The 21,529-nt window shown below is 35.0% G+C and overlaps 1 protein-coding gene across 1 annotated transcript in view; it reads left to right on the plus strand.

The window, feature by feature from the left end:
- The window catches only part of rb (adaptor related protein complex 3 subunit ruby), an 819,028-nt gene that overhangs the window by 120,541 nt on the left and 676,958 nt on the right, over nt 1–21,529 (plus strand). Inside the window, exon 4 of the mRNA XM_067101830.1 lies at nt 10,876–11,036. Within this exon, the coding sequence (XP_066957931.1) occupies nt 10,876–11,036 (161 nt within the window). The remainder of the gene's footprint in view (nt 1–10,875; nt 11,037–21,529) is intronic.

The following is a 21,529-nucleotide window of genomic DNA, read 5'->3' on the forward strand; positions in this document are numbered from 1 at the left end:
ATGTATTTATATTTAGAATCAAAAAGAGCCAAGGAATTCAAGTATACAGGTTTTAAAACTATAGGTTGAAAAATAAAAAAGTTATATGAAAAACAAAATTTGAGGTCACAATTTGATCTCCAGGGTATCAAATGAGAAATTTTTTATAGGTGTAAAAATGAAGGAAAGGGCATTAGCTATTAGAATCAGCAAAAAAAAGTTTGTGTATGTAAGTATTTTTCATGAAACTAACCTATAAGTGAACACCATATTCATAAGTCGGGCGTCAGTGAACTACCTATTTTTCCACACTCATACTCATATTTTGACCTATAGATTTTTTTATAGATATAAAAACAATCAGAGAAACAATCATAAAAGCAAAATGTATGTTGGTAAGCTATGAGAAACAATCGACAGTGTTGTTAAACAACCTGTTAAAACAAGTTGCTACTTGTCTAATTTCAGCATCTTTTCTACATGTTAGTGCAGTTGCAGCCATGTAACTGGGTGGCTGGTGGGTATGGTGCTCTGATCCTCAGAGGCTATCAAGGCTCAAAACATCAAGTGTACATAGCTATATTTCCTAAAAATTTATGTTATCTAATTGATATTCCTGTATTCATATCTTTACAGATTACATCACAATGGTTCGGCATTTAAAATACTGCCAGGACCCAATTAAAAAACACAAAAAATGCATAACAATCAATCTTAGAAAAGTGACAGATACATTTGCTGAAAAATGGGATGGTACACTGAAAAGAGACTCATTGTTGTGTGTGAACTGTTGGAAAACTATAATGAAAAACCCCACTATACTTAGTACCATGGAAAACAAGTCTGATCAAGATTCAAGTGAATCATGTACTATTGACGGTGATTTTAGTAACATTTCTCCAATTAAAGATGTGAAAAATGACAGTGATTGCTTCATAGTTGAAAATCCTTCAACTTCACTTGAACCAGTTCTTGCACTCGTTGACCAAACACCAATTATAAAAAGTAAGTACTAAATTAACAATATACAGTAACATATTTAATACTAGCCTATATCTGTTTGAACTACTACGGTATATGAATTTATGGTGGCTACTGTATATATAGTACAACATTTATAATTTGCAAGCTTTTACTTTGAAATGTTAGATCTTTAATATTACTATAGAGTTGACACAAAATGCAAGCTGAGCTACATCCGATTCTTTAGATATATTCAAGTGTGTGAAGTCTCTCTTTCTATTGTTTTCAGAAGGGCTGTTATCGAGCCAGAAAAAGCTCAAGGCTCATGGTAAGCTATTATCTGCTCAGAAATCCCTGAAAAAGAGTCTGGAACTCAGTTATGGTGTTGAAATTCTCGATAAGGAAAATAATAGTGCAGAACCTGAAACTCAGTCTGAAAGACATCTGAACAAATTAATGAATGAATTGAAACAAGTCATTCATAGAGAGCAAATATCACAATCGCAAACTACAAATATTGACACTCTCACCATACACAAGTGATGAAACAGCTAGCTTCTTTCAAACTACAATATACATGGTAAAACAAAGCCGTTTACTGAAATCAGAACATGGAATCCTTCCAAAAGTTCACAATAAGCAAAGGAAAAGTAATAAACTGAAGAGAACAAAGATATAGTTAGAAGTTTCTATGAGTCAGATGATGTTAGTCGTATATGTCTTGGACAAAAGGGTTGCATTAAAGTTATTAGTGTTAAAGGTCCAAAAAAGGTGCAAAAGCGATTGATCCTTGGAAATTTAAGAGAGATTTTTGAACTATACAAAAATGATGAAAAGAATCTCAAAGTTAGATTTTCCACATTTGCAAAATTACGGCCATCATATTGTGTGCTTGCTTGGTAGTGGTGGGATGCATTCTATCTGTGTCTGCACTTATCATCAAAATCCAAAATTACAGCTACAGTAGCTGCATTGGGAGAAAGAGGTCTTTCTTACAAGGATCTTCTGGATTACAGTGTCTGCAGCACAGAGAGAGAGAGACCTGCATGATGCAACTTTGCAATGATTGCCCAGAGGAAGAGGGTGTCCTGAATTTTCTCGAGTTGCTTGACAGTGTGAAATCAGCTCCAAATGAAATAACTTACAAGCAATGGGTGACTGTTGACCGTTGTACAATGGTTGATAAGGTGGAACCACATCATGAATACTTATCATCCCTAAGCATGAAAATCTGTCAGTTGGTTCATCATCACTTTGTTGCTCAGCAACAATCCCATTACTATAAGGAGTTGAAGGAATCATTACCACCTGAGAGCGAGGTAGCTGTAGTAGGGGATTTCTCTGAGAATTATTCTTTTATTGTCCAGGATGCTGCTTAAGGTTTTCACTGGGACGATTCACAGTGTACAGTTCACCCTTTTGTCATCTATGACAGATCACCTGTGGACCAGGAACTTAGCCATTTTAGTTTGTGTTTCTTATCTGCATCACTAAAACATGACACTATAATGGTTTACACATTCATAATGAAGCTTATGACTTATGTTAAATTCAGATGCCCACAATTCAAGAAGGTGCACTATTTCTCAGGTGGGTGTGCTGGCCAATATAAGAATAGATATAATTTCACAAACCTCTGTTACCATGAAGAGGATTTTGGTCTGGCTTGTGAGTGGCATTTCTTTGCTACATCCCATGGAAAAAATGCCTGTGATGGGATTGGAGGGACAGTAAAAAGAGCTACTGCTCGTGCCAGTTTGCAGAGAACCACTGAGAGGCAAATTCTTACACCAGAACACATGTTTCAGTTTTGTGAAGAAAACTTAAGCAAGAAGATAAAATTTTTCTGTTACTACAGCAGAATTGAAAGAGGCAGAAAATAAGTTGGACCATCGATTTAAGGAACTCAGAAATATCACAGATTTGTTCCCCTGGACAAGGAAGAGTTGATGGTGTATCCCATCTCAAGTGGCATTTGAGAAGAGAAAAGACTAAGGAAAGGTCACATTTCTAATGAACCTGCAATACTTGGTAATCCAAAGTGTGTCAGACCAGGAGAGTATGTTGGATGCATTTACAACAAGGAAGTTTGGTATGGAATTGTGGAGGAATACTGTGAAGAGTTTGGTGATTTCACAGTGAACTTTCTACACCCTTCTGGGTCACCAGGAGCAAGTGCATATCATTATCCATCAAACAAGGATTCATGTGCTGTGCCAGGACATCATATATTAATTGTATATCTGAATCACGAAAATGTGGAACGTGATGAATATATAAATAAAGATAAAATCCATGAAGGAAACAAACACTGGAGTGCTGCGAGGCCTTTCGACACTTACGTAAGTGTCGAAAGGCCTCGCAGCACTCCAGTGTTTGTTTTGTTCGTGGATTTTATCTTTATTTATTAATTGTAATGAGTTGTCATAGCATAAGAGGAGGCAGCAGAATTCAATACATTTTTCCAAAAAAAGAAATTGATGAAAGCATTGCAAATGCAAAATTTGTGTTGGCTAGCACATGAATCCATAAAGTAGGTGTTCTTCTTTGTTATTACTATTATTTCCAGTGCAGATTAGCAGTACAGACAGTCCCCGGTTTACGACGGTCTCGGCTTATGACGTTCCGAGTTTACGATGCTTTTCAAATATATTCATAAAAAAATTATTTCCTGGGTTACAACGCATGTTCCAGGTTTACGATGCTGACAATGCCCGTCCGACGGAAGAAATATGGCTCCAGAATGGCAGAATGGTCAATTTTGGAGGGTTTTCTGTTGAAAAACTCAATGTAAATGCAGGAAAAATTGTTTTCAAGGCACCCAAAGGAATAAAAGTAAGGTTTTTTATGATTTTCGACGGTATTTCAGACGACGCCAGTCCGACGACGATTGGAAGAAATATGCATCCAAAACAGCAGAATGGTCAATATTTGGAGAGTTTTTATTATGAGAAACAATATAAATGCAGGATTTGTTGTTTTCAAGACACCCAAAGGATTAAAAGTAAGGTTTTCTTACAATTTTCGATGGTATTTCGGACGATGCCAGTCCGACGACGATCGGAAGAGATATGCATCCAAAACAGCAGAATGGTCAATATCTGGAGGGTTTTTATTGTGAAAAACTCAATATAAATGCGGGATTTGTTGTTTTCATGACACCCTAAGGAGTAAAATTAAAGTTTTCTTATGATTCTCGACGGTAATATTTGGGATGACTCGGTGTCCAACGCATACGACGGAAGAAAGTTTACATTCGCGGATTTTTTCATAGAGCAACATTCACTAAATTACTGATTTTTATTTTATTTTCATGACTAAATACATTTTTTATGATGAAAAAATTATTTACTAATTTTAAAATATTAAGTAACCACAGCAAAGTATCGATAAAAATTAAATTAAAATCCCGCTAAATCATAAAACTGCTTACCGATGTAATCACTTCATTCAACCCCTCTCTCTCTCTCTCTCTCTCTCTCTCTCTCTCTCTCTCTCTCTCTCTCTCTCTCTCTCTCTCATAATTCACGAATAATTTCACTTCTGAGATTTAAGTAAGGCCAACTGGCCATATCTCTCTCTGTATTGCATATATCCTTCCAAAAAATATCAATTACTGTATGTAAACATAAAAATATACTAAAATCCCATCATTGCTTGTGTGACAATTTTTTTTATTGCTTTTTTGTAGGCTTATGACGATACCGGCTCGGGGGATTAGAAGTAGCCAATAACAGGGCTCGTAGCAACCCCTTCTCTCCATGACGATACGCTATTGGCTGGCAGGACTGACAGTAGCCAATAACAACTTGTAACAACCCCCTCATCCCCTTCCCGCCCTCCTTGACAACATGCTATTGGCAGGAAGGGTGGGATTTTAACCAATCACAAAGCTTGTACCTCACGGGCTTTGCATACACTATAAAGAGGGTGCGTAGTATTCTTTCACCGACGTGAGAGAGAATAACTGCATAAGATTTTTCTAACAAATTTGTGGGAGATGACGACTAACTACATTTGTATGATATATAAATGACTTACCTAATGAGAGCTAATTTTCAAATATAAGATTAAATACTAATACAGTATACTGAAATTACAACTTTTATGCATTTTCAAAGCAGACTAAGGGCAGAAGATCAGTATCTCTCTCTCTCTCTCTCTCTCTCTCTCTCTCTCTCTCTCTCTCTCTCTCTCTCTCTCTCTCTCTCTCTCTCTCTCTAGAATGAGAAATGGATAGATATATTATAAATCGATACTAAGTTCAGCCCTTCACTCTCACAGGAAAAGATACTGCTAATTTGAGTCTCTTTACTTATGCAAACTGTGTGTGTGTGTTCATGGTGCTTTAAAAGTGCTTGGTAAAAGTAGTGGTAGCCTACATCTTTGGAAGACAAAGAAAAAAACAATTTTTTGTTGTCAGTCGCAGTAAAGAGAAATGGATTAACGTTCCTTGAGAGATTAAAGAGATAATCTCTCTCTCTCTCTCTCTCTCTCTCTCTCTCTCTCTCTCTCTCTCTCTCTCTCGTGCCAGCACAAGAATGGCTGAATGTAAGTAATAGTGGTAATTCTCTCTCTCTCTCTCTCTCTCGTGCCAGCACAAGAATGGCTGAATGTAAGTCGTAGTGGTAATTCATTCTCTCTCTCTCTCTCTCTCTCAGGCTGGAAAAGGGTACTAGTGTTTAAGATGACTTTGAAAAGATATTAATGATATAATGTCAAAGATTAATACAGCAGTAACAGGATAATAATTTAAAGTCTTTTTCTGGTAGATAAGTGGTGAGGCGCTCTCTCTCTCTCTCTCTCTCTCTAGTTTCAAAACAGTAGAATGGTAAAATTTTGGAGGGTTTTTCATGAAAGACTCGGTAAAAATGCAGGTTATGTCATTTAAAAGTAAGGTTTTCTTACGATTTTCGGCGATTTTTCCAGTGTACGGCGATTTTTGGCTTGCGACGCGTCGTCAGAACGGAACCCCCGTCGTAAACCGGGGACTGCCTGTAATATGTTTTATTTCTTATATTCTTGGTGTTTGCCAAGCTCAGATTTATATCTAAGGACTAAGATATTACAATTCCTGGAATATATAAGCAGTTTATAAATTTGGTGTTTACTTAAGTGACATGAAAAGTACCAGCAACGATTTTTTATTGTTTTGTTCACTTGTACGTTAGTTACATAAAAAGTACCAACATTACCAAACATTTTTATGATGGTTTCTCATAGCTAAGAACCCTGTCTTTGTTTTTATATCTATAAAAAAATCTATATGTCAAAATATGAGCTTAAGTGTGAAAAAATAGGTAGAACTGACGCCCGACTTGTGAATATGGTGTTCACTTATAGGTTAGTCTCATGAAAAATAATTGCATTAACTTTTCTTTTGCTGATTCTAATAGCTAATGCCCTTTCCTTCATTTTTTATATCTATAAAAAAAATTCTCATTTGATACCTCGGGGGTCAAATTGTGACCTCAAATTATGTTTTTTGTATAACTTTTTTTATTTTTCAACCTAGAGTTTTGAAACCTGTATATTTGAATTCCTTGGTGCTTTCTGATTCTAAATACATATACATTTATGCAATTCTGATCATTATTAACCAAGTTATGGGTCAAGTGAAAATGTGACCTTACATGTGACCTCAAATTTCCCAAGGTCATATCTTTTGAACTGTTTGTCGGATTGATCTAACAATTTCAGAAATGGATACAGGGCCTATGGTTTCCCAGTATACCAAATTTCAGCAAAATCTGAGAGATGAGGGTGTTAAGCACTGGTTGATCTGACAGAGAATGCCCCTATAACAGCGCACCATGCACACATCAAGGCCATTTGTGAACTTTGTTGAGCGTTCCATAGAAGGATCCCATGTCTCAGTCATCTCCTGCAGCTCCTTGGTTACCCTCATAATTCGGGACAGGCACTCATCCTCCTCTTCGTCCTCGTCCCCTGAACCTGCCATTTCTTCTTAATCGTTGGCAGACTTCATCAGCTTTTCCAAATCCTGGTCTGTCAGGGAGTCAGAGTGAGCATCAATGAGGGTGCTGACTTCATCTCCACCTCTGGTGTGTAGGCTCTTTGCCAGAAGCCTTAGAAGGAGCAGGGCCTTTAGGAGGCACCTTAGGTCACGATTACACAGATTAGCACTGTGAACAAAGATGTGGAAAGTACACATATACACAGCAAAACACTCAAACAGTAGAGGCACAGGCAGTGAACTGAGAATCTGGGTCATTTGCTCATCTTATATAGTACAGGTTACTGCACATAACATCATTTTGCACATCATGCACTGTACATTTTATTGATATTTTACTGTGTTATAAGATGATTTCGAAATGATGTTAAAGTGTTTTTAGGATGAAAGTACAGGATCTCTAAAATATGTCGGTATGTACAATAGTTTGTAGAACAATGAGACTACCTCAGAACAAAATGTTAGGGTTGTTTACGTCTGCCGAACCTGTCCTGTTGTTCTACAGTATTTACATTTTACTGTATTTTCATGACTAAATACATTTTTTTATAAAAAAAATGATTTACTGATTTTCAAATACCTGTATTATTATTAATAATGTAAACACAGCAAAATATCAATAATAAAAATTTTTTTTAGAAAATGTTCACCCCAAATCCGCCCCCAGAAGTTCCAAATGCAAAGCTTGCGAAAGGAGAACGAATGTGGGGAAGCTGAAATACCTAGTTGCAATGCTACTTGACACGCTATTGGCTGGCATCTGCTAAAGAAGCCAATCCAGGAGGGCCATTCATTTTCCTTGGTGTCGATTGGCTGTACCCTTGGTAGTGTTTGGCTGGTACCCTTAAGACTTTCTCTCTTGTGGAATTGCATGTACGTACTGCGGAGCCCCATTTCTGCCACTTCAACGTGTATCCTTCCACTGTTCAAGTGTTTTGCTTGTGTATCTGTGTACTTTCCGAGTCTTTGTTCACAGTGTAAATCTGTGTTATCTTTTTGAAATGTGTCCTAAGATATATCCTAAATGCCCTGCTCCTTCTAAGGCTTCTGGCAAAGAACCTAAGTGCCAGAGGAAGGTCAAGATGCTCCAGAAGGTAGCACTTCTGGAAATGTTGAAGGAAGGGAAAAGTTACACCGCATAGCTTGCCATTATGGCATGAATGAGAGTACCGTCTGGTACATCAAGAAGAAAGAGACAGAGATAAGGAAGGCCTGAGTGTGGCAGTGCCAAGAAGGTTTCCACAGTGCTTGATGAGAGCATTGTGAGGATGAAGTCGGCCTTGGCATTTTGGATATTGGACTGCCATAAGAACATCCCCCTCGACACCAACATCACTTGTGAGAAGGCACGACAACTCTATCAGCAGTTTTTGACTGTACTGGAAGGTGGCAATGTACAGGAAGCAGACTTCTTAGGCATCGACGAACCCGCCGAAGAGGAAGAGGAAGAAACAGGACTATTGTCAGCTCCCCAAGTTTTTCGGACCAGCAAGGGGTGGTCCCACCGTTTCCAGAGGTGGTTCCAACTAAAAGAGTGTTTCTCTGCATGGGGAAGCAGCATCAACAGTCACAGAAGCGGCCACAAGATATCCTGAGACCATCAAGAAAATCATCAGGGACAAGGGCTACCATCCACAATTGGTGTTCAGTATGGACGAAACTGGCTTGTTCTGGAAGAAGATGCCCTCACAGACATACTTCATGAAGGATGAAGCCAGAGCCCCCAGTTCAAGGCCCAGAAGGGCCCTCAAGAATAAGAACCTTACATCTAACTGGTTCATTCAGAGCTTCATCCCTCAAGTTAAGGAATACCTCAATGACTTGTGCATGGAGTTCAAGGTGGTGTTCATTATAGATAATGTTGGTGGCCACCCTCTGGATCTTTATTATGCAGGAGTCCAGCTCAAGTTCCTCCCTGCCAACACCACCTCTCTCCTCCAGCCTATGGACCAGGGCATGATCGGTGCCTTCAGGGCACCATGTGAAGGAAATGGACACTGACAGTGAATTTATGCTGAAGAAGTATTGGTGTAAATTCACGATTGCCACGTGTCTGACCATCATCAACCATTCATTGCTTATCACCATGTTTCTCAAGCAGACGAAGAAGGACCCTCTAAAGCTTCCCGAAACCCCTGAAGAAGGGGAAGAGATGCCCTCAGAGGAGATGTAGCTGCTCTGCTTTGCTGTGTAGTCATATCTTCATCATCATTTCCAGGCTGCACTGCTAATTCATCATCATCTTCCATCAACATTCATCACTGGTGAGTACCTGTATGATCTACGTAATCTTAAACTTCTCATTAGTTCGTATATTTTTTCAATGCATATTTAAATACTGTACTTCGGTACAGTACTTATTGTACCAATGTCACCCCTATCCACGTTAAAAGAAAATGGTAAGGCTTGAGTACTGTATGAAAGAAAATGTGCATTCCTGATTACATATAAGTATAACTTGATTAGTTTTTGCCGTAACAAGACTACAGTAACAGTTGTAGGAGTGTTCACGCATAGCTGTAAGCCATATATATATTTTTAAGGGTACAGCAATGTTGTAAGATGACTTTGAAATAATATCAAAGTGTTTTAGGGTGATAGTTTGTGTATTTGGTATTTGAACTATTGAAATATATAGTTATAAGCATTTTTGGAGGGTTGTTCCAACTTATTGCGGCTGGTTTTGGTTCCTAACAAACGCAAATACTGGGGGTAAACCCCCGTATTCACGTTCTCTTAATTCATGGACTCACCTTTTGCGGATTTCTCTATGGAACATTATATACACGTTCGTGGAAAATTTGCCCATTTGCGGTATTTTTCACTGAGAAATATTCAGTAATTACTATATATTCTTATTTTGATGACAAAATGCACCTTTTGTAATGAAACTATTAAAATACTCGGGTATAAGCATTTTCAGGGTATTTTTTTGTGTTTGAACTATCAAAATAGGCAGTTCTAAGTGTTTTTAGAGGGTTTTAAGTATTCGCGGATTTTAGCTATTCGCAGGGGTAGTGTGGTATGCATCCCCCGCGAATACAGGGGAGTTTACCTTGCTGTATATATATTTGTTTTTAGATATTTGTCATATGAAACTACTTTCAAATTTATTTTTTATTTTGAAACTACTTTCAAATATATTTTTTATTTTTTAGTTTCCTATTTTAATTTACTATGGCATCAGTAACCTAGGTGTTGTTATACCAGTTTTAATAGCTATAATCAAACAATCAATCCCAGTCTGGGGAAAATGAGATATAGGTTCCTGTCCTGGGTATGTGACAGAGAAGGACATTGTATCCTAGCTACAATTGTTGGTGTGGATTGTAGTATACAGTAAACCCCCGTATTCACGGTCTCACGATTCATGGATTCACAATTCACGATCATGGAACACATATACGCATTCACTGAAAATTCGCCCTTTCGCAGTATTTTTCACTGAGAGATATTCACTAATCACTATTTTCGTAACTAAATGCACTTTTTGTGATAAAACTATTGAAATACTCAGGTATAAGCATTTTTAGTTTTTTTTGTGTTTGAACTATCAAAATAGGCAGTTCTAAGTTTTTTTAGTTTTAAGTATTCGCGGATTATAGCTATTCGCTGGGGGTGTGGTATGCATACCCCATGAATATGGGGGGTTACTGTAATTTCAGATTTATTTGAATTTATTACAGCATCAATAACCTAGGTGTTGTGATGAGAGTTTTAGTAGCTATAATCATTCAGTCAATCAATCTTCTGGAGGTTGGTTGATGAAATGTTAACATTTTGTAATGTTTTCCTTGTCAGACTTTTGTCCTGTGATTCACCAGTGGAATTAATATTCATAAGTTGGTATTAAGTATTGATTGTGGACCAACATAGCCAATTATTCCTATGTAATAATCCACGTGTATATTTTGCAGTGTAGTATGTGTTACTATTAACTTCTGATACAATTTCAGGATCCAAATCAGCTGATTCGTGCATGTGCTCTCCGAGTTTTGTCAAGTATTCGAGTTCCAGTAATTGTTCCTATTATGATGCTTGCTATAAAGGATGCAGTAACAGATATGTCACCATATGTTCGTAAAACAGCTGCTCATGCTATACCAAAGTTATACAGGTGAGTGTTAAAGTATTTGGAAGTGAGTGTGAGCTATTTTGCAGATGAAATATAGTATTGTAATGGAGTCAAATTTCAGATAGTAGTAGCTCAATTTTTCTTAATATTTTGCTATCTTATTCAGTTTGTTATTGATACTATATAAAGCGAAGCTCATTTTGTGATGTCTGCTCATACAAATTTCAAATTTAAGTGAGGGCATTTAAAATTACCAGAATTTTTCACTTAAACATGAGATGCCTAATCTGATGAGTTTTGTCATTGCCTGTTAGCTAGTAAGTTTAGTTGTCAAGCACACAGTTTGTCAATTCTTACTGAGTTTAGGTAACTAATGAATTGTGTAATCAGTGCTTTCTGTGGTTTTGGAAAAATTTAGGTCTGATCATTTGTCTGCCATTTGAATATTTTTTCAAAATTATTTTAGGAATACATTATGAAAAATGTAGAGTATCAGAGTAAATATAAGTTATTATATGAAGCTTCAGAACTTAATAGTACATATTGAGTATCAGGTAAACCCTGATAATCTAGACTAGCCACCTATTAGAAGGAATAAAGCATACCATATTTTTTTTTTATTTAAGCAATCATTCTTATCTTTAATAAATAAAGGCTGTATTAATTTTCCTCCTGAATAGCATTTCAGAGGGTCTAGCCTCCTGATAAGTAGCAAAATCCAGTAAGTAACAAAACCCCGGTTTATCCTGCAGTGCACAGTAGTCCCAAACTACACAGCAATTCTGTATAATTAATAACCTATGCTGACTGTTATATTTTCTTATTCAGTTTCTGCGAAAAAATATTGTCGATGTGAACCTGTATGCGCGTATTGTGGATCTGAAGAACATGCCACACAATGGAAGTGCAGCGAACCAAAGTGCATAAACTGTGGGCAAAACCATCATGCAAGATCCAAAGAATGTATGTACTATATATACAATACAGAGTTGAAAATATTGCAAGAAAGAACTGGAATGTCTGTAAAAGAAGCTAAATTAGAATTGAAAGTAAGAGGAATTCAAGATCCATCTAAGAAAATTACATATTCTTTAACAACAAAAACCAATAATGAAACAAAAATGCATACAAATAGAAATAACGGAGCACAGAAAAGTAATTCTCAGGAAGAAATTAATGCCTTAGAAATAAAAACTAAAATGGTAAAGAATAAAGAAACAGGGACAAATGATATGGATAACATTTTATCCAATTCATTTGAAATATTAATGCAAATAGAAACAACACAGGAGGATGCTACTACAGAAATAACAGAGGAGGGACCTGATAGACTGGAAATTAAAGATAAAAAAAGGCCATTGGAAAGAACACCACCCAAAACAAAGAAACCAACAATTGTTAGAGAAACATCAGTCAAAACAAAAACAAGAGATATGAAGAAAGAACAAAAACAAAAACTAGTTAAGAATATTCCATTATCTCCTAAAATAATAGTAAAACCAATGGATACAGATATCCAAAATACTGAAGAAGTGTAAAGACAACCATACCATAGACAACAATGATTATGTCAAAGGAGAAGAGATTACTCCATCACCAATAATTGGTACAACAAGAACAAATAAATATACATGATAACACTTGTGGATGTAATGATTGTTTTTCATTGCATTGTGCAATAATAAGAAAAACATAACAAAAGATGTTTTAACAAACATTATAAGAAATTTTATGAAATATAGAAAAAAGAAACCACAGATTTGAGTAACCATGAAAAAAAAGGTTGCATTTGCGTTGAGCACTTAATATATTATAAAGAAAAACAAATGAATGTTAAAAGAAAATTATTAGAAAAAATCCAAATTGATAATACAAAAAAGAGAGTAAAACTCCAATGACCGTTATAATAAAATATTTTCAATAGCTATATAATACAATGGAACGTAAATGGTCTGCAGACCAGATTACACCTAGGAGAAATACAACGTTATTTTACTAAAAGAATTTGAACCTATGATATTATGTTTACAACATGTCAACAAAACAATATCAACAATAGGTAAATATACCTTAGCATCTTCATCAGAGAGGAAGAAGGAAATTTAGGTACTGCTATATATGTACATAACAAAGTATGTTATGACAAAGTACCTGTAAACTTTAATGATCTGCAAATATCGAGTATCAGAATACAAATAAAAACGATAATTATGTAATTTATAATTTATACAACCAACCCAATAAAAATTATGACTTTGACAAACTTAAAGAATTACCTAATAACACCAAAGAACCTATATTAATAGTAGGTGATTTTAATGCCCACAACCCGATGTGGGACTGTAATTGTACAGACTCAAATAGAGCAGGGAGTAAAATAGAAGAATTCATAGATTCATATGACATTTGCTATATAAATGACATTGAAATCAACACATATTTTTCTAAAACACATGGAACATTTTCCTCAATCGACTTAACTCTATGTACAACAAAAATAGTAGATAGATTAGATTGGAATACAGTTGATGACCTGCATACAAGTGATCATTTCCCAATATTAATTTCATTTTTACAAAATAACCCCACCAAGCATGTCCCTCAATATAACATTTATAAAGCAGATTGGGAGCAATATGAATTCCACACTAGAATATCCCACCATTTGAATATTTCAAAAGACCACAATAAAACTAATAAATTTCTTGTTGATTTCATTACAAATGCAGCTGATAAAGCAATACCAAAATCCAAATCTCATCCAACAAAACACAAAGTCCCATGGTGGTCTGAAAAACTAACAGAATTAATAAAATAAAACACCAAATTGGAAGACGATTAGATAATTTGAATAGAAAATTCAGTAAAATAAATAAATCATTACCAATATTAGAAGAAAACTTACAAAAACTGACTATATTATTATTAGAAATTGATACATTAAAACCTCTATATAACAAAATATCTGCAAAATTTAAAAGAGAAGGAATTCAAGGAAGAATCATTTCATGGAGGGAGTATGTATCAGATCTCTCAAATAATACTCCCATACAGAAAAATGGGAAAAATTCAAGAAAATAAATGGTACCCATATTAAACCACCTAGACATGCCATAATAAAAGATGGGAAAAGAATACTTGATCCTAAAGAAATAAGTAATGTAATAGGTGACAAAAAGTTTAAGCAAAAGTAAGTAGCAACAAAAATTTAGATGAGCATTTCGAACAAAGACAAGAAAAATAATATAGAGTTGATAACAATAAATTTTGAAACCATAGAAGATATTTATTATAATAGAAAGTTTAATATGGATGAGTTAGAATTTGCATTGTTGAACAGCAATAAATCTGCCCCTGGAGGTGACAGTATTTGTTTTGAAATGATCTGCCATTTAGCACCTTTGGCAAAGGCATACTTATTAGAGTTTTATAACCACTTATGGCTTGGAAATTTATTTCCTAATGAATGGCGTAAAGCTATAATTATTCCTATCCCCAAACCAGGAAAAGATCCCAGTAATGTAAACAATTACAGACCAATTTCTTTAACTAGTTGTCTATGCAAATTACTAGAAAAAATGGTAAATGCTCGTAACAACTAACATGGCACATTCTGTTGAGAAAACAAAATTTTGACTCCCACTCAATTTGGATCACAATGTAACAGATCTACACTGGATTCTCTATCTAACTTAGAAGATCACATACGAAAAGAGGTTTTGAACGAAAACAAATTACTATAGCGTGTCTTTTTGACATTGAAAAGGCATATGATACTACATGGAGGTATGCAATATTAAAAACGTTACAAAAAAATAACATCCGTGGACATTTACCTTTGTTTATCCAAAACTTTTGACAAATCGCAGTTTTCAGGTGAGAATTGATGATGTTCTGTCTAGAACATTTCCTCTTGAAAATGGTGTTCCACAGGAAGCGTCCTTAGTGGCACACTGTTTACTTTAGCAATCAATGATATCAGTAATAATCTACCTATTGGTATTAAAAGTAACCTGTATATGGATGATTTTGCCATATATTATTCAGCATCTCGAATAAAACATGCAGAACAAATCATTAATAAAAGCATAATAAAAATAGATGAATGGGCTTTATCTGTAGGCTTTAAATTTTCCATAGATAAAACCAAGCAATCATGTTTTATAAAAATAAAAAGTGGAAAAAAGGAGAAGAAATAGACTTAAAAATCAGAAACCATAGTATACCAATTGGCCAAACAGCAAAATTTTTGGGATTAGTATTTGATACTCACATGAACTGGAAAGCCCACATAACATACATGAAATCAAAATGTAAAAAAGCATTAAACCTAATTAAAAAACTATCAAACACTACTTGGAGAGCCGATAGACATACCCTTACTTTATTGTATAAAGCAACAGTGCTGTCTATCGTTGATTATGGAAGTGAAATATATGGCTCGGCATCAGACGCAGTGCTGAAAACGGTAGACCCAATTCATAATGAGGGCCTTAGAATATGTTCAGGAGCTTTTTGATCATCACCAACATCATCTTTACAAGTTGAATGTGGTGAACTACCTCTGTCTCTCCATAGAGAGCTAGTAACAATGAAGAGTGCTCTGAGAATTCAGACAAATGATTCTCCAACCAAAAAATTATTTGGATTAAGAGATGTGTTTATAAACAATCATCCACATTCTTTCCCAATTAGGCTAGAAGATTGTTTGAGTCACTAAATATGTATATACAATTGCCTGTAACATTAAAATTGCCTCCTCCTTGGACAATGAATAAAATGAGAATTTGTACACACTTGAAATATTTATCAAAAAATCATTCATATACTCCAGAATACCATAGACAACATGCAGCAGAGCATATAATCCGAAAAGGTCCACATTACGCAATATATACTGACGGATCTAAGTCACAATACGGAGTGGGATATGCCGCAGTATCCCAAAACAAAACGTATCAGTTCTCTCTCCCAGACAAAGCTTCTGTATTTACAGCTGAGTTATGTGCAATAGTATCAGCCATAAAAATAATAAGAGAAGTGTCATATAATAATTTTGTAATTTATAGCGACTCCAGAAGTGCTATAGAAGCTATTCAAAGCTATAATAAAAAAAATAATATTGTACAACATATAAAGTTCTCTCTCCATAAATTGTATAATAAGGGAAAAAATATTGAAATATGTTGGATCCCTGCCCATGTAGGGATTAAGGAAATGAAGAGGCTGATAAAGCAGCTAAAGAAGCAGTCCACATGACAAGAACAAATGTAGACATCCCTATCAGTGACTATACAAGATATATAAAAACAGTCATTGTAAAAAATGGCAAAATATATGGAACGAAGAACCTGAAAATAATAAATTAAAACAGATAAAATCGAGTGTTGGAAAATGGAGTTCATCATATCAGAGAGAAAGACAAGCACAAGTAATTCTGACACGTCTTTGAATAGGCCATACTCGTTTGACACATGGACACTTAATGAACAGTCCATGTGGCCCTCTTCCCAAATGCCCAGATTGCAATGTGCTGATAACAGTTAAGCATATACTGTGTGAATGTCCAAAATATAATCTGCAGCGATTATCAAATTTTGGAAATAGACCGATAAAAGAAATTTTGTCAGAATCTTCAACATTTCTCAGTAGCACCCATTTTAATGTTTATGAGAAAACTGCAAATTAATTGAAAAATATAAAAAAAAAAAAATCAGAATAATGAATTTTAAAACAAGTAAATTTTATGATTTTACTTAATTTATTTTGAATTTTATATACCTTTTTAGTGAGTATGTATTGAAGCATGAGTTTAAATGTATTTATTGTGTGAGTGTGTTCCAGTATGAAAGCGTATACCTTTTTACAGCTTTTAATTTCATTTTCATTCATTCATCATTGACAAGTGACTTATTAGGTCCCAGTGCTAGGCTTCTAGCCTAGACTTGTCATTTCATCCTAATCCTTCAGGCCAGCCCTATGAGAGCTGATGGTCAGCTCAGTGGTCTGGTTAAACTATTTTAATAATAATAATAAATAATAGGGTTTTACTTGTATATTGGAAGATTAATAACACTTTATAATTCATTATAAACACTCAAAACTGTCAGAGTTTTATAGGGTTCATCCTATTCAGGACCTTCCTCCAGAACCTTCAGATCCTATTTTCCAATCTGTTTTCTTAAATGTTTGTTGATTGCTTCTTTGTTGTGAGATCGTTAAGATGTTGTATAAATTCTCTCATGCTAGAAACTAATGTGGTATTAAGTCATTTTTTCTCAGAATGATCTATTTTTAATTAAACAATTTTGCAAAGATATTAAAAAGTTCTCTTTGTATTTCAGAGAATAGGGTCATGATAACTTGAAATGTTAGCAAGTGTTCACATGATTGCTCTTAAACTTTATTGGTATGAAACAACTTGAATTTACAAACTTTCATTCAAATTTCTTCTTAGATACGACCAGTTAAGTTGACTGGTTGTGAAGAACAGGCATAATATTTCATGGCTATCCTCAAAATGTTGTAAAAAATATTACTGTTCTTGACATGATATTGCTTCAGTTTTTGATTTTAAACATTTTTAAAATTAGTTTTATAAGTTATGGCTTCTTTTGCTGCAATCTTTCATCTGTTCATTCCTATGTAAATGTTACTAATATTAAAAAAAACCAATCCTTTACCTTTTCTAAGGTGAAAAACATTGATTTATTCCATGGTGGATCACACAATGTATAAAAAAGAACACAAGCAACCTTTAAATCTGGGAGATCTGGTTTTATCTGTCTTTTGACCTGATAAACAGATGGCCCTGAATTATTTCCAAAAAAATCTGGAAAATCCTCATGAATAAAATTCAGAATTAAGAGTGTAACTGTCAAAAAAGATAATACAATTTCTTGGGGACCTTTCCATGCAAAAACATACTCAGTGTCCTATATTATTAATATCCGAAGATGACTATTAAGTGTTAGATATAAAGACTAGGGTTTATTTCTACTTAATGGTAATGTAAATCCTCCTCCTTCATCCAGTGCAAATATTCCTAAATAACTAATTAGCAATCCTAACGTGCCTTTTAAAGACACTTCTAACTCTAGTATCCATTGAACATCCCACTGAATTACCCTATGTGAATCAGTTGATAAAATACCCCTCATATCTCCGAAAAGCATCACCACACAGGGTGCAGCCACCGACCTGGCTAACCTCAGTGTTATCCTCATACTGGTAGAAATTTCAAAGGGTATCAAATTGCTATTCTTCAGTTGTAAAACTAAAGTAGAAAACAGATCTCCCCCATTTAAAACTATCGTAGGAAATCAGATTCTCATGTCCTTTACCAATTGCCTTCTGCATCTCATAAAATAATTGTATTATTCTACCAGGGAATTAGCTCTGAATATTATATATGGTATTTTCGATTTTAAATGTCTTGATATTTATCAAAAATTAAATTTTTTTAAAATTGGTGTGAAATATAGTCCATTCAATGGGTGCATAATCTTCAAAAAAATTCCTCATACTGACCTTGGCAATCATCATCATCTCAGGATTGCATGTTCCAAACGCATGATCAATTAATATTGATAACTCATTCATTCCAATGATGTACGTTTTATACAACATTATAGTATTGAATACATAGTCTAAAGGTTTAACTGATAATGCCTCACTTAAAGCAGACATGGCGTTATAATGCAGGGTGACCCTATTGATCCATAATTTAGCTTTGTCAACTGTCAACTGATTTAATCATCCATCTGCATCTGTACCTACTGTAATAACTATAATCCAGTTATTATTAGCCATTTCTAACCTAATTCTTAAGTCTACTGAATCTATTAAATACATGTCAATACTCACTAGATCTAGGAGTAGAGAGAAGTAGGTATGTTACACCATTCCAATTTCTGTAGTTTTCATTTCTTGTCTTCCCAGTATTTACTGGGTCTTTGTCTACTTTTATTAATTTTAGCATCCTGTAAAGTATTAGCTGTAAAAGTTTGAGTTACACCATGTGTTCCTTTAAAATCATTATGAAAAAATCTGCTCCTCCCTACAGTAGTCATCACACCAGGTTTTATATTGTTAAGTAGTTTCTGTATTTGATTGAGAATGAAATTTGACTGTCATGATTCCACTAGTTTTTTTCATTCAAAAATACAGACACCGATTTAAAAGTATTACACTGATCTGTTGTGTTTAGCCTATATTTTGATCATGTTTAAAATTTGCACCCTGTCTAGATACCCTAAGATATAATTCTAATACGATACTCAACAGATCCAGTAAAGAACCTACAACTCCACAGATACAAAACTGTGCAGTATATCTGTCTGGTAGAATTTGATTTATAGATACATTACTTGGCATAAAATCAACTCTCCTTCGAATTAATAGAACTTTCAATAATTCTCCGTCTATTTACATTCCGATATACAGTAATTCTGATATTCCGGCTATATAAGAGGGAACAGGGATTTTATTCTCAGTCCCCAGTACATTTGGAATGATATCCACCATTCTCCACTGTTTACAGTGGTAAGTGAAGAAAGTTATAAACATGTACATGCACAGAGTCGCTACCACAACATGAATGAATTAAATGAGGTCTTACACGTCCCTTTTATTACCTGTAACCTGTCCATGTGTTTTCTTCCTTTTAGTATTCATGCATGAAACCCTAAGCCTCTTCTTGTCAGTTCCATTCAGTAACCGCAGACTGGCAGTTTTGACGGCCCAACTCCATTTTTCTTTAGAGATTCCCTTAACAGAGTTCTTTCATTTATCACGTCGGACAAGACCTACCTTCCGAGTTCTTTAGCCGCAGGTTTGGTGGCATTAAACAGAAATGGTAACACTTTCTGGGCAATACCAGACTAACAGTTCTGATAAAAATAGTTTTTTTAAAATTGGCCTCAGAAGGTGGGATAAAAGTCACTCTCATTTCTACTGTATTATTGGTATTTCCCTAGATAACTACTGGAGAAGAGAAAAAAAGGACAGAGCTATAGTAAAGGGAGTGTATACATGTAACTACCTCTTGTACAACCTCAGGAATGTGAATAAGGTAGATCAGGGGACGTTGTAATTTATGTGCATATAATTATTTAGGTCTCATGTGAAGCAGGCAGGTAATACTCGTCCCGTCACTGAAGTGAATAGCCCTCCCACTTTGATTGGTGATGATACAGTAATTGAAATCTGATCTAAAAAATTTGTATTTAAGGGTTTATTTATTTTATTATGGATACCTTTTCTTCTCCCATTCTCTAAACTGAAATCCTCTAATATATTGCTGACCAGTGGGGTGCTAGCATCCTCTTCTAAGAGTGGCTGGATGATGTCCAAATAAACGTACATATAATTCACCCCGCAGTTATTGAGTGGTGAGACTTGTTGTGGTGATATGTTCTGTTTTTCCCAGTTTATAAATACAGTATTCGACACCACTTTTAAAACCTAACACCTGAGCTGGATTATCACTCTAGTAGTTGTAGATTATACCTTCTGTCCCTTCGAATCGTGGTGTTTTTAGAAAGATTCTCCCAAATTTTCCTCTCACCTTTCACCTGAGTAATAATTGTTATCCTTAGATTATCATCCCACTCAAATAACCCACTGTTTTTAATAACAGTTTTAAACCTTGTATCATAATATACTTTCAGCTGGTTGATAATATCCTCATTAAGAGCCCGTACTAATTTCCTCATATTCCCTGCTAGAATTCCCGTATAAGCATAACTGTGTACAGCTCACTAGAAATTCACAATGTGCCGTGGTAAAATAAATGGTGAAATCATCTCCTCTTAATAATATAGTGTAATAAAGACTGGGGAGCATGATGGAGACTAGTCCTATTTCATATTCTTCCCTATTTTTGAGAATTATGGGTGATGGTAGTCTGTAAAAATCTGCATGGTGAGTTTTTTTGGATAGCTATCCAGACACCCTATACTGCTCACGTATAACGTGTGATCACTTGCCATGCTTGATATAAACTATAGTCATCACAAGCTGTACCCAATGTATTTATATACTACACTTATTTTTTTAATGGGTAATGCAACGATGTAATTCCAACATCTTTTTATGTTATGCGGTGCACTTTTTCTTTGTATTGCGTTGCACCACATATGAATGACTCCGTTTCTGTCTGTTGACTTTCACTTGATAGTAACGCAGGGGACTCGGTAAGTTAGGTTGAAATTGTCTATTAATATTTTACTTTTCAGGAGGGGTAAGTATTCACCGGGCACGGTTTTTCATAAGTTTTATTCTTAACACTAAACTATTTCACACGGCCAGCCACACTGGACTTAGAAATTTCTTGATGTTAGAGAGAGTTGAGTGACACAAATCCTACCCAATTTGGTTTCAAATTAACTCTGGCTAAAAATTGATCAGAATGAACTCTGGACCTATGTTGAATAAAACTCCGCCTCCTTGAGGACGTCTACTTTACTCTTAATGGTTCAATCTTAACTCCCACTTTTGGCAAGGACAAATCAGGTCAATTTTGCTGACCTTTT

Source organism: Macrobrachium rosenbergii, chromosome 58 (assembly GCF_040412425.1).
Source record: "Macrobrachium rosenbergii isolate ZJJX-2024 chromosome 58, ASM4041242v1, whole genome shotgun sequence".
Taxonomy (NCBI): domain Eukaryota; kingdom Metazoa; phylum Arthropoda; class Malacostraca; order Decapoda; family Palaemonidae; genus Macrobrachium; species Macrobrachium rosenbergii.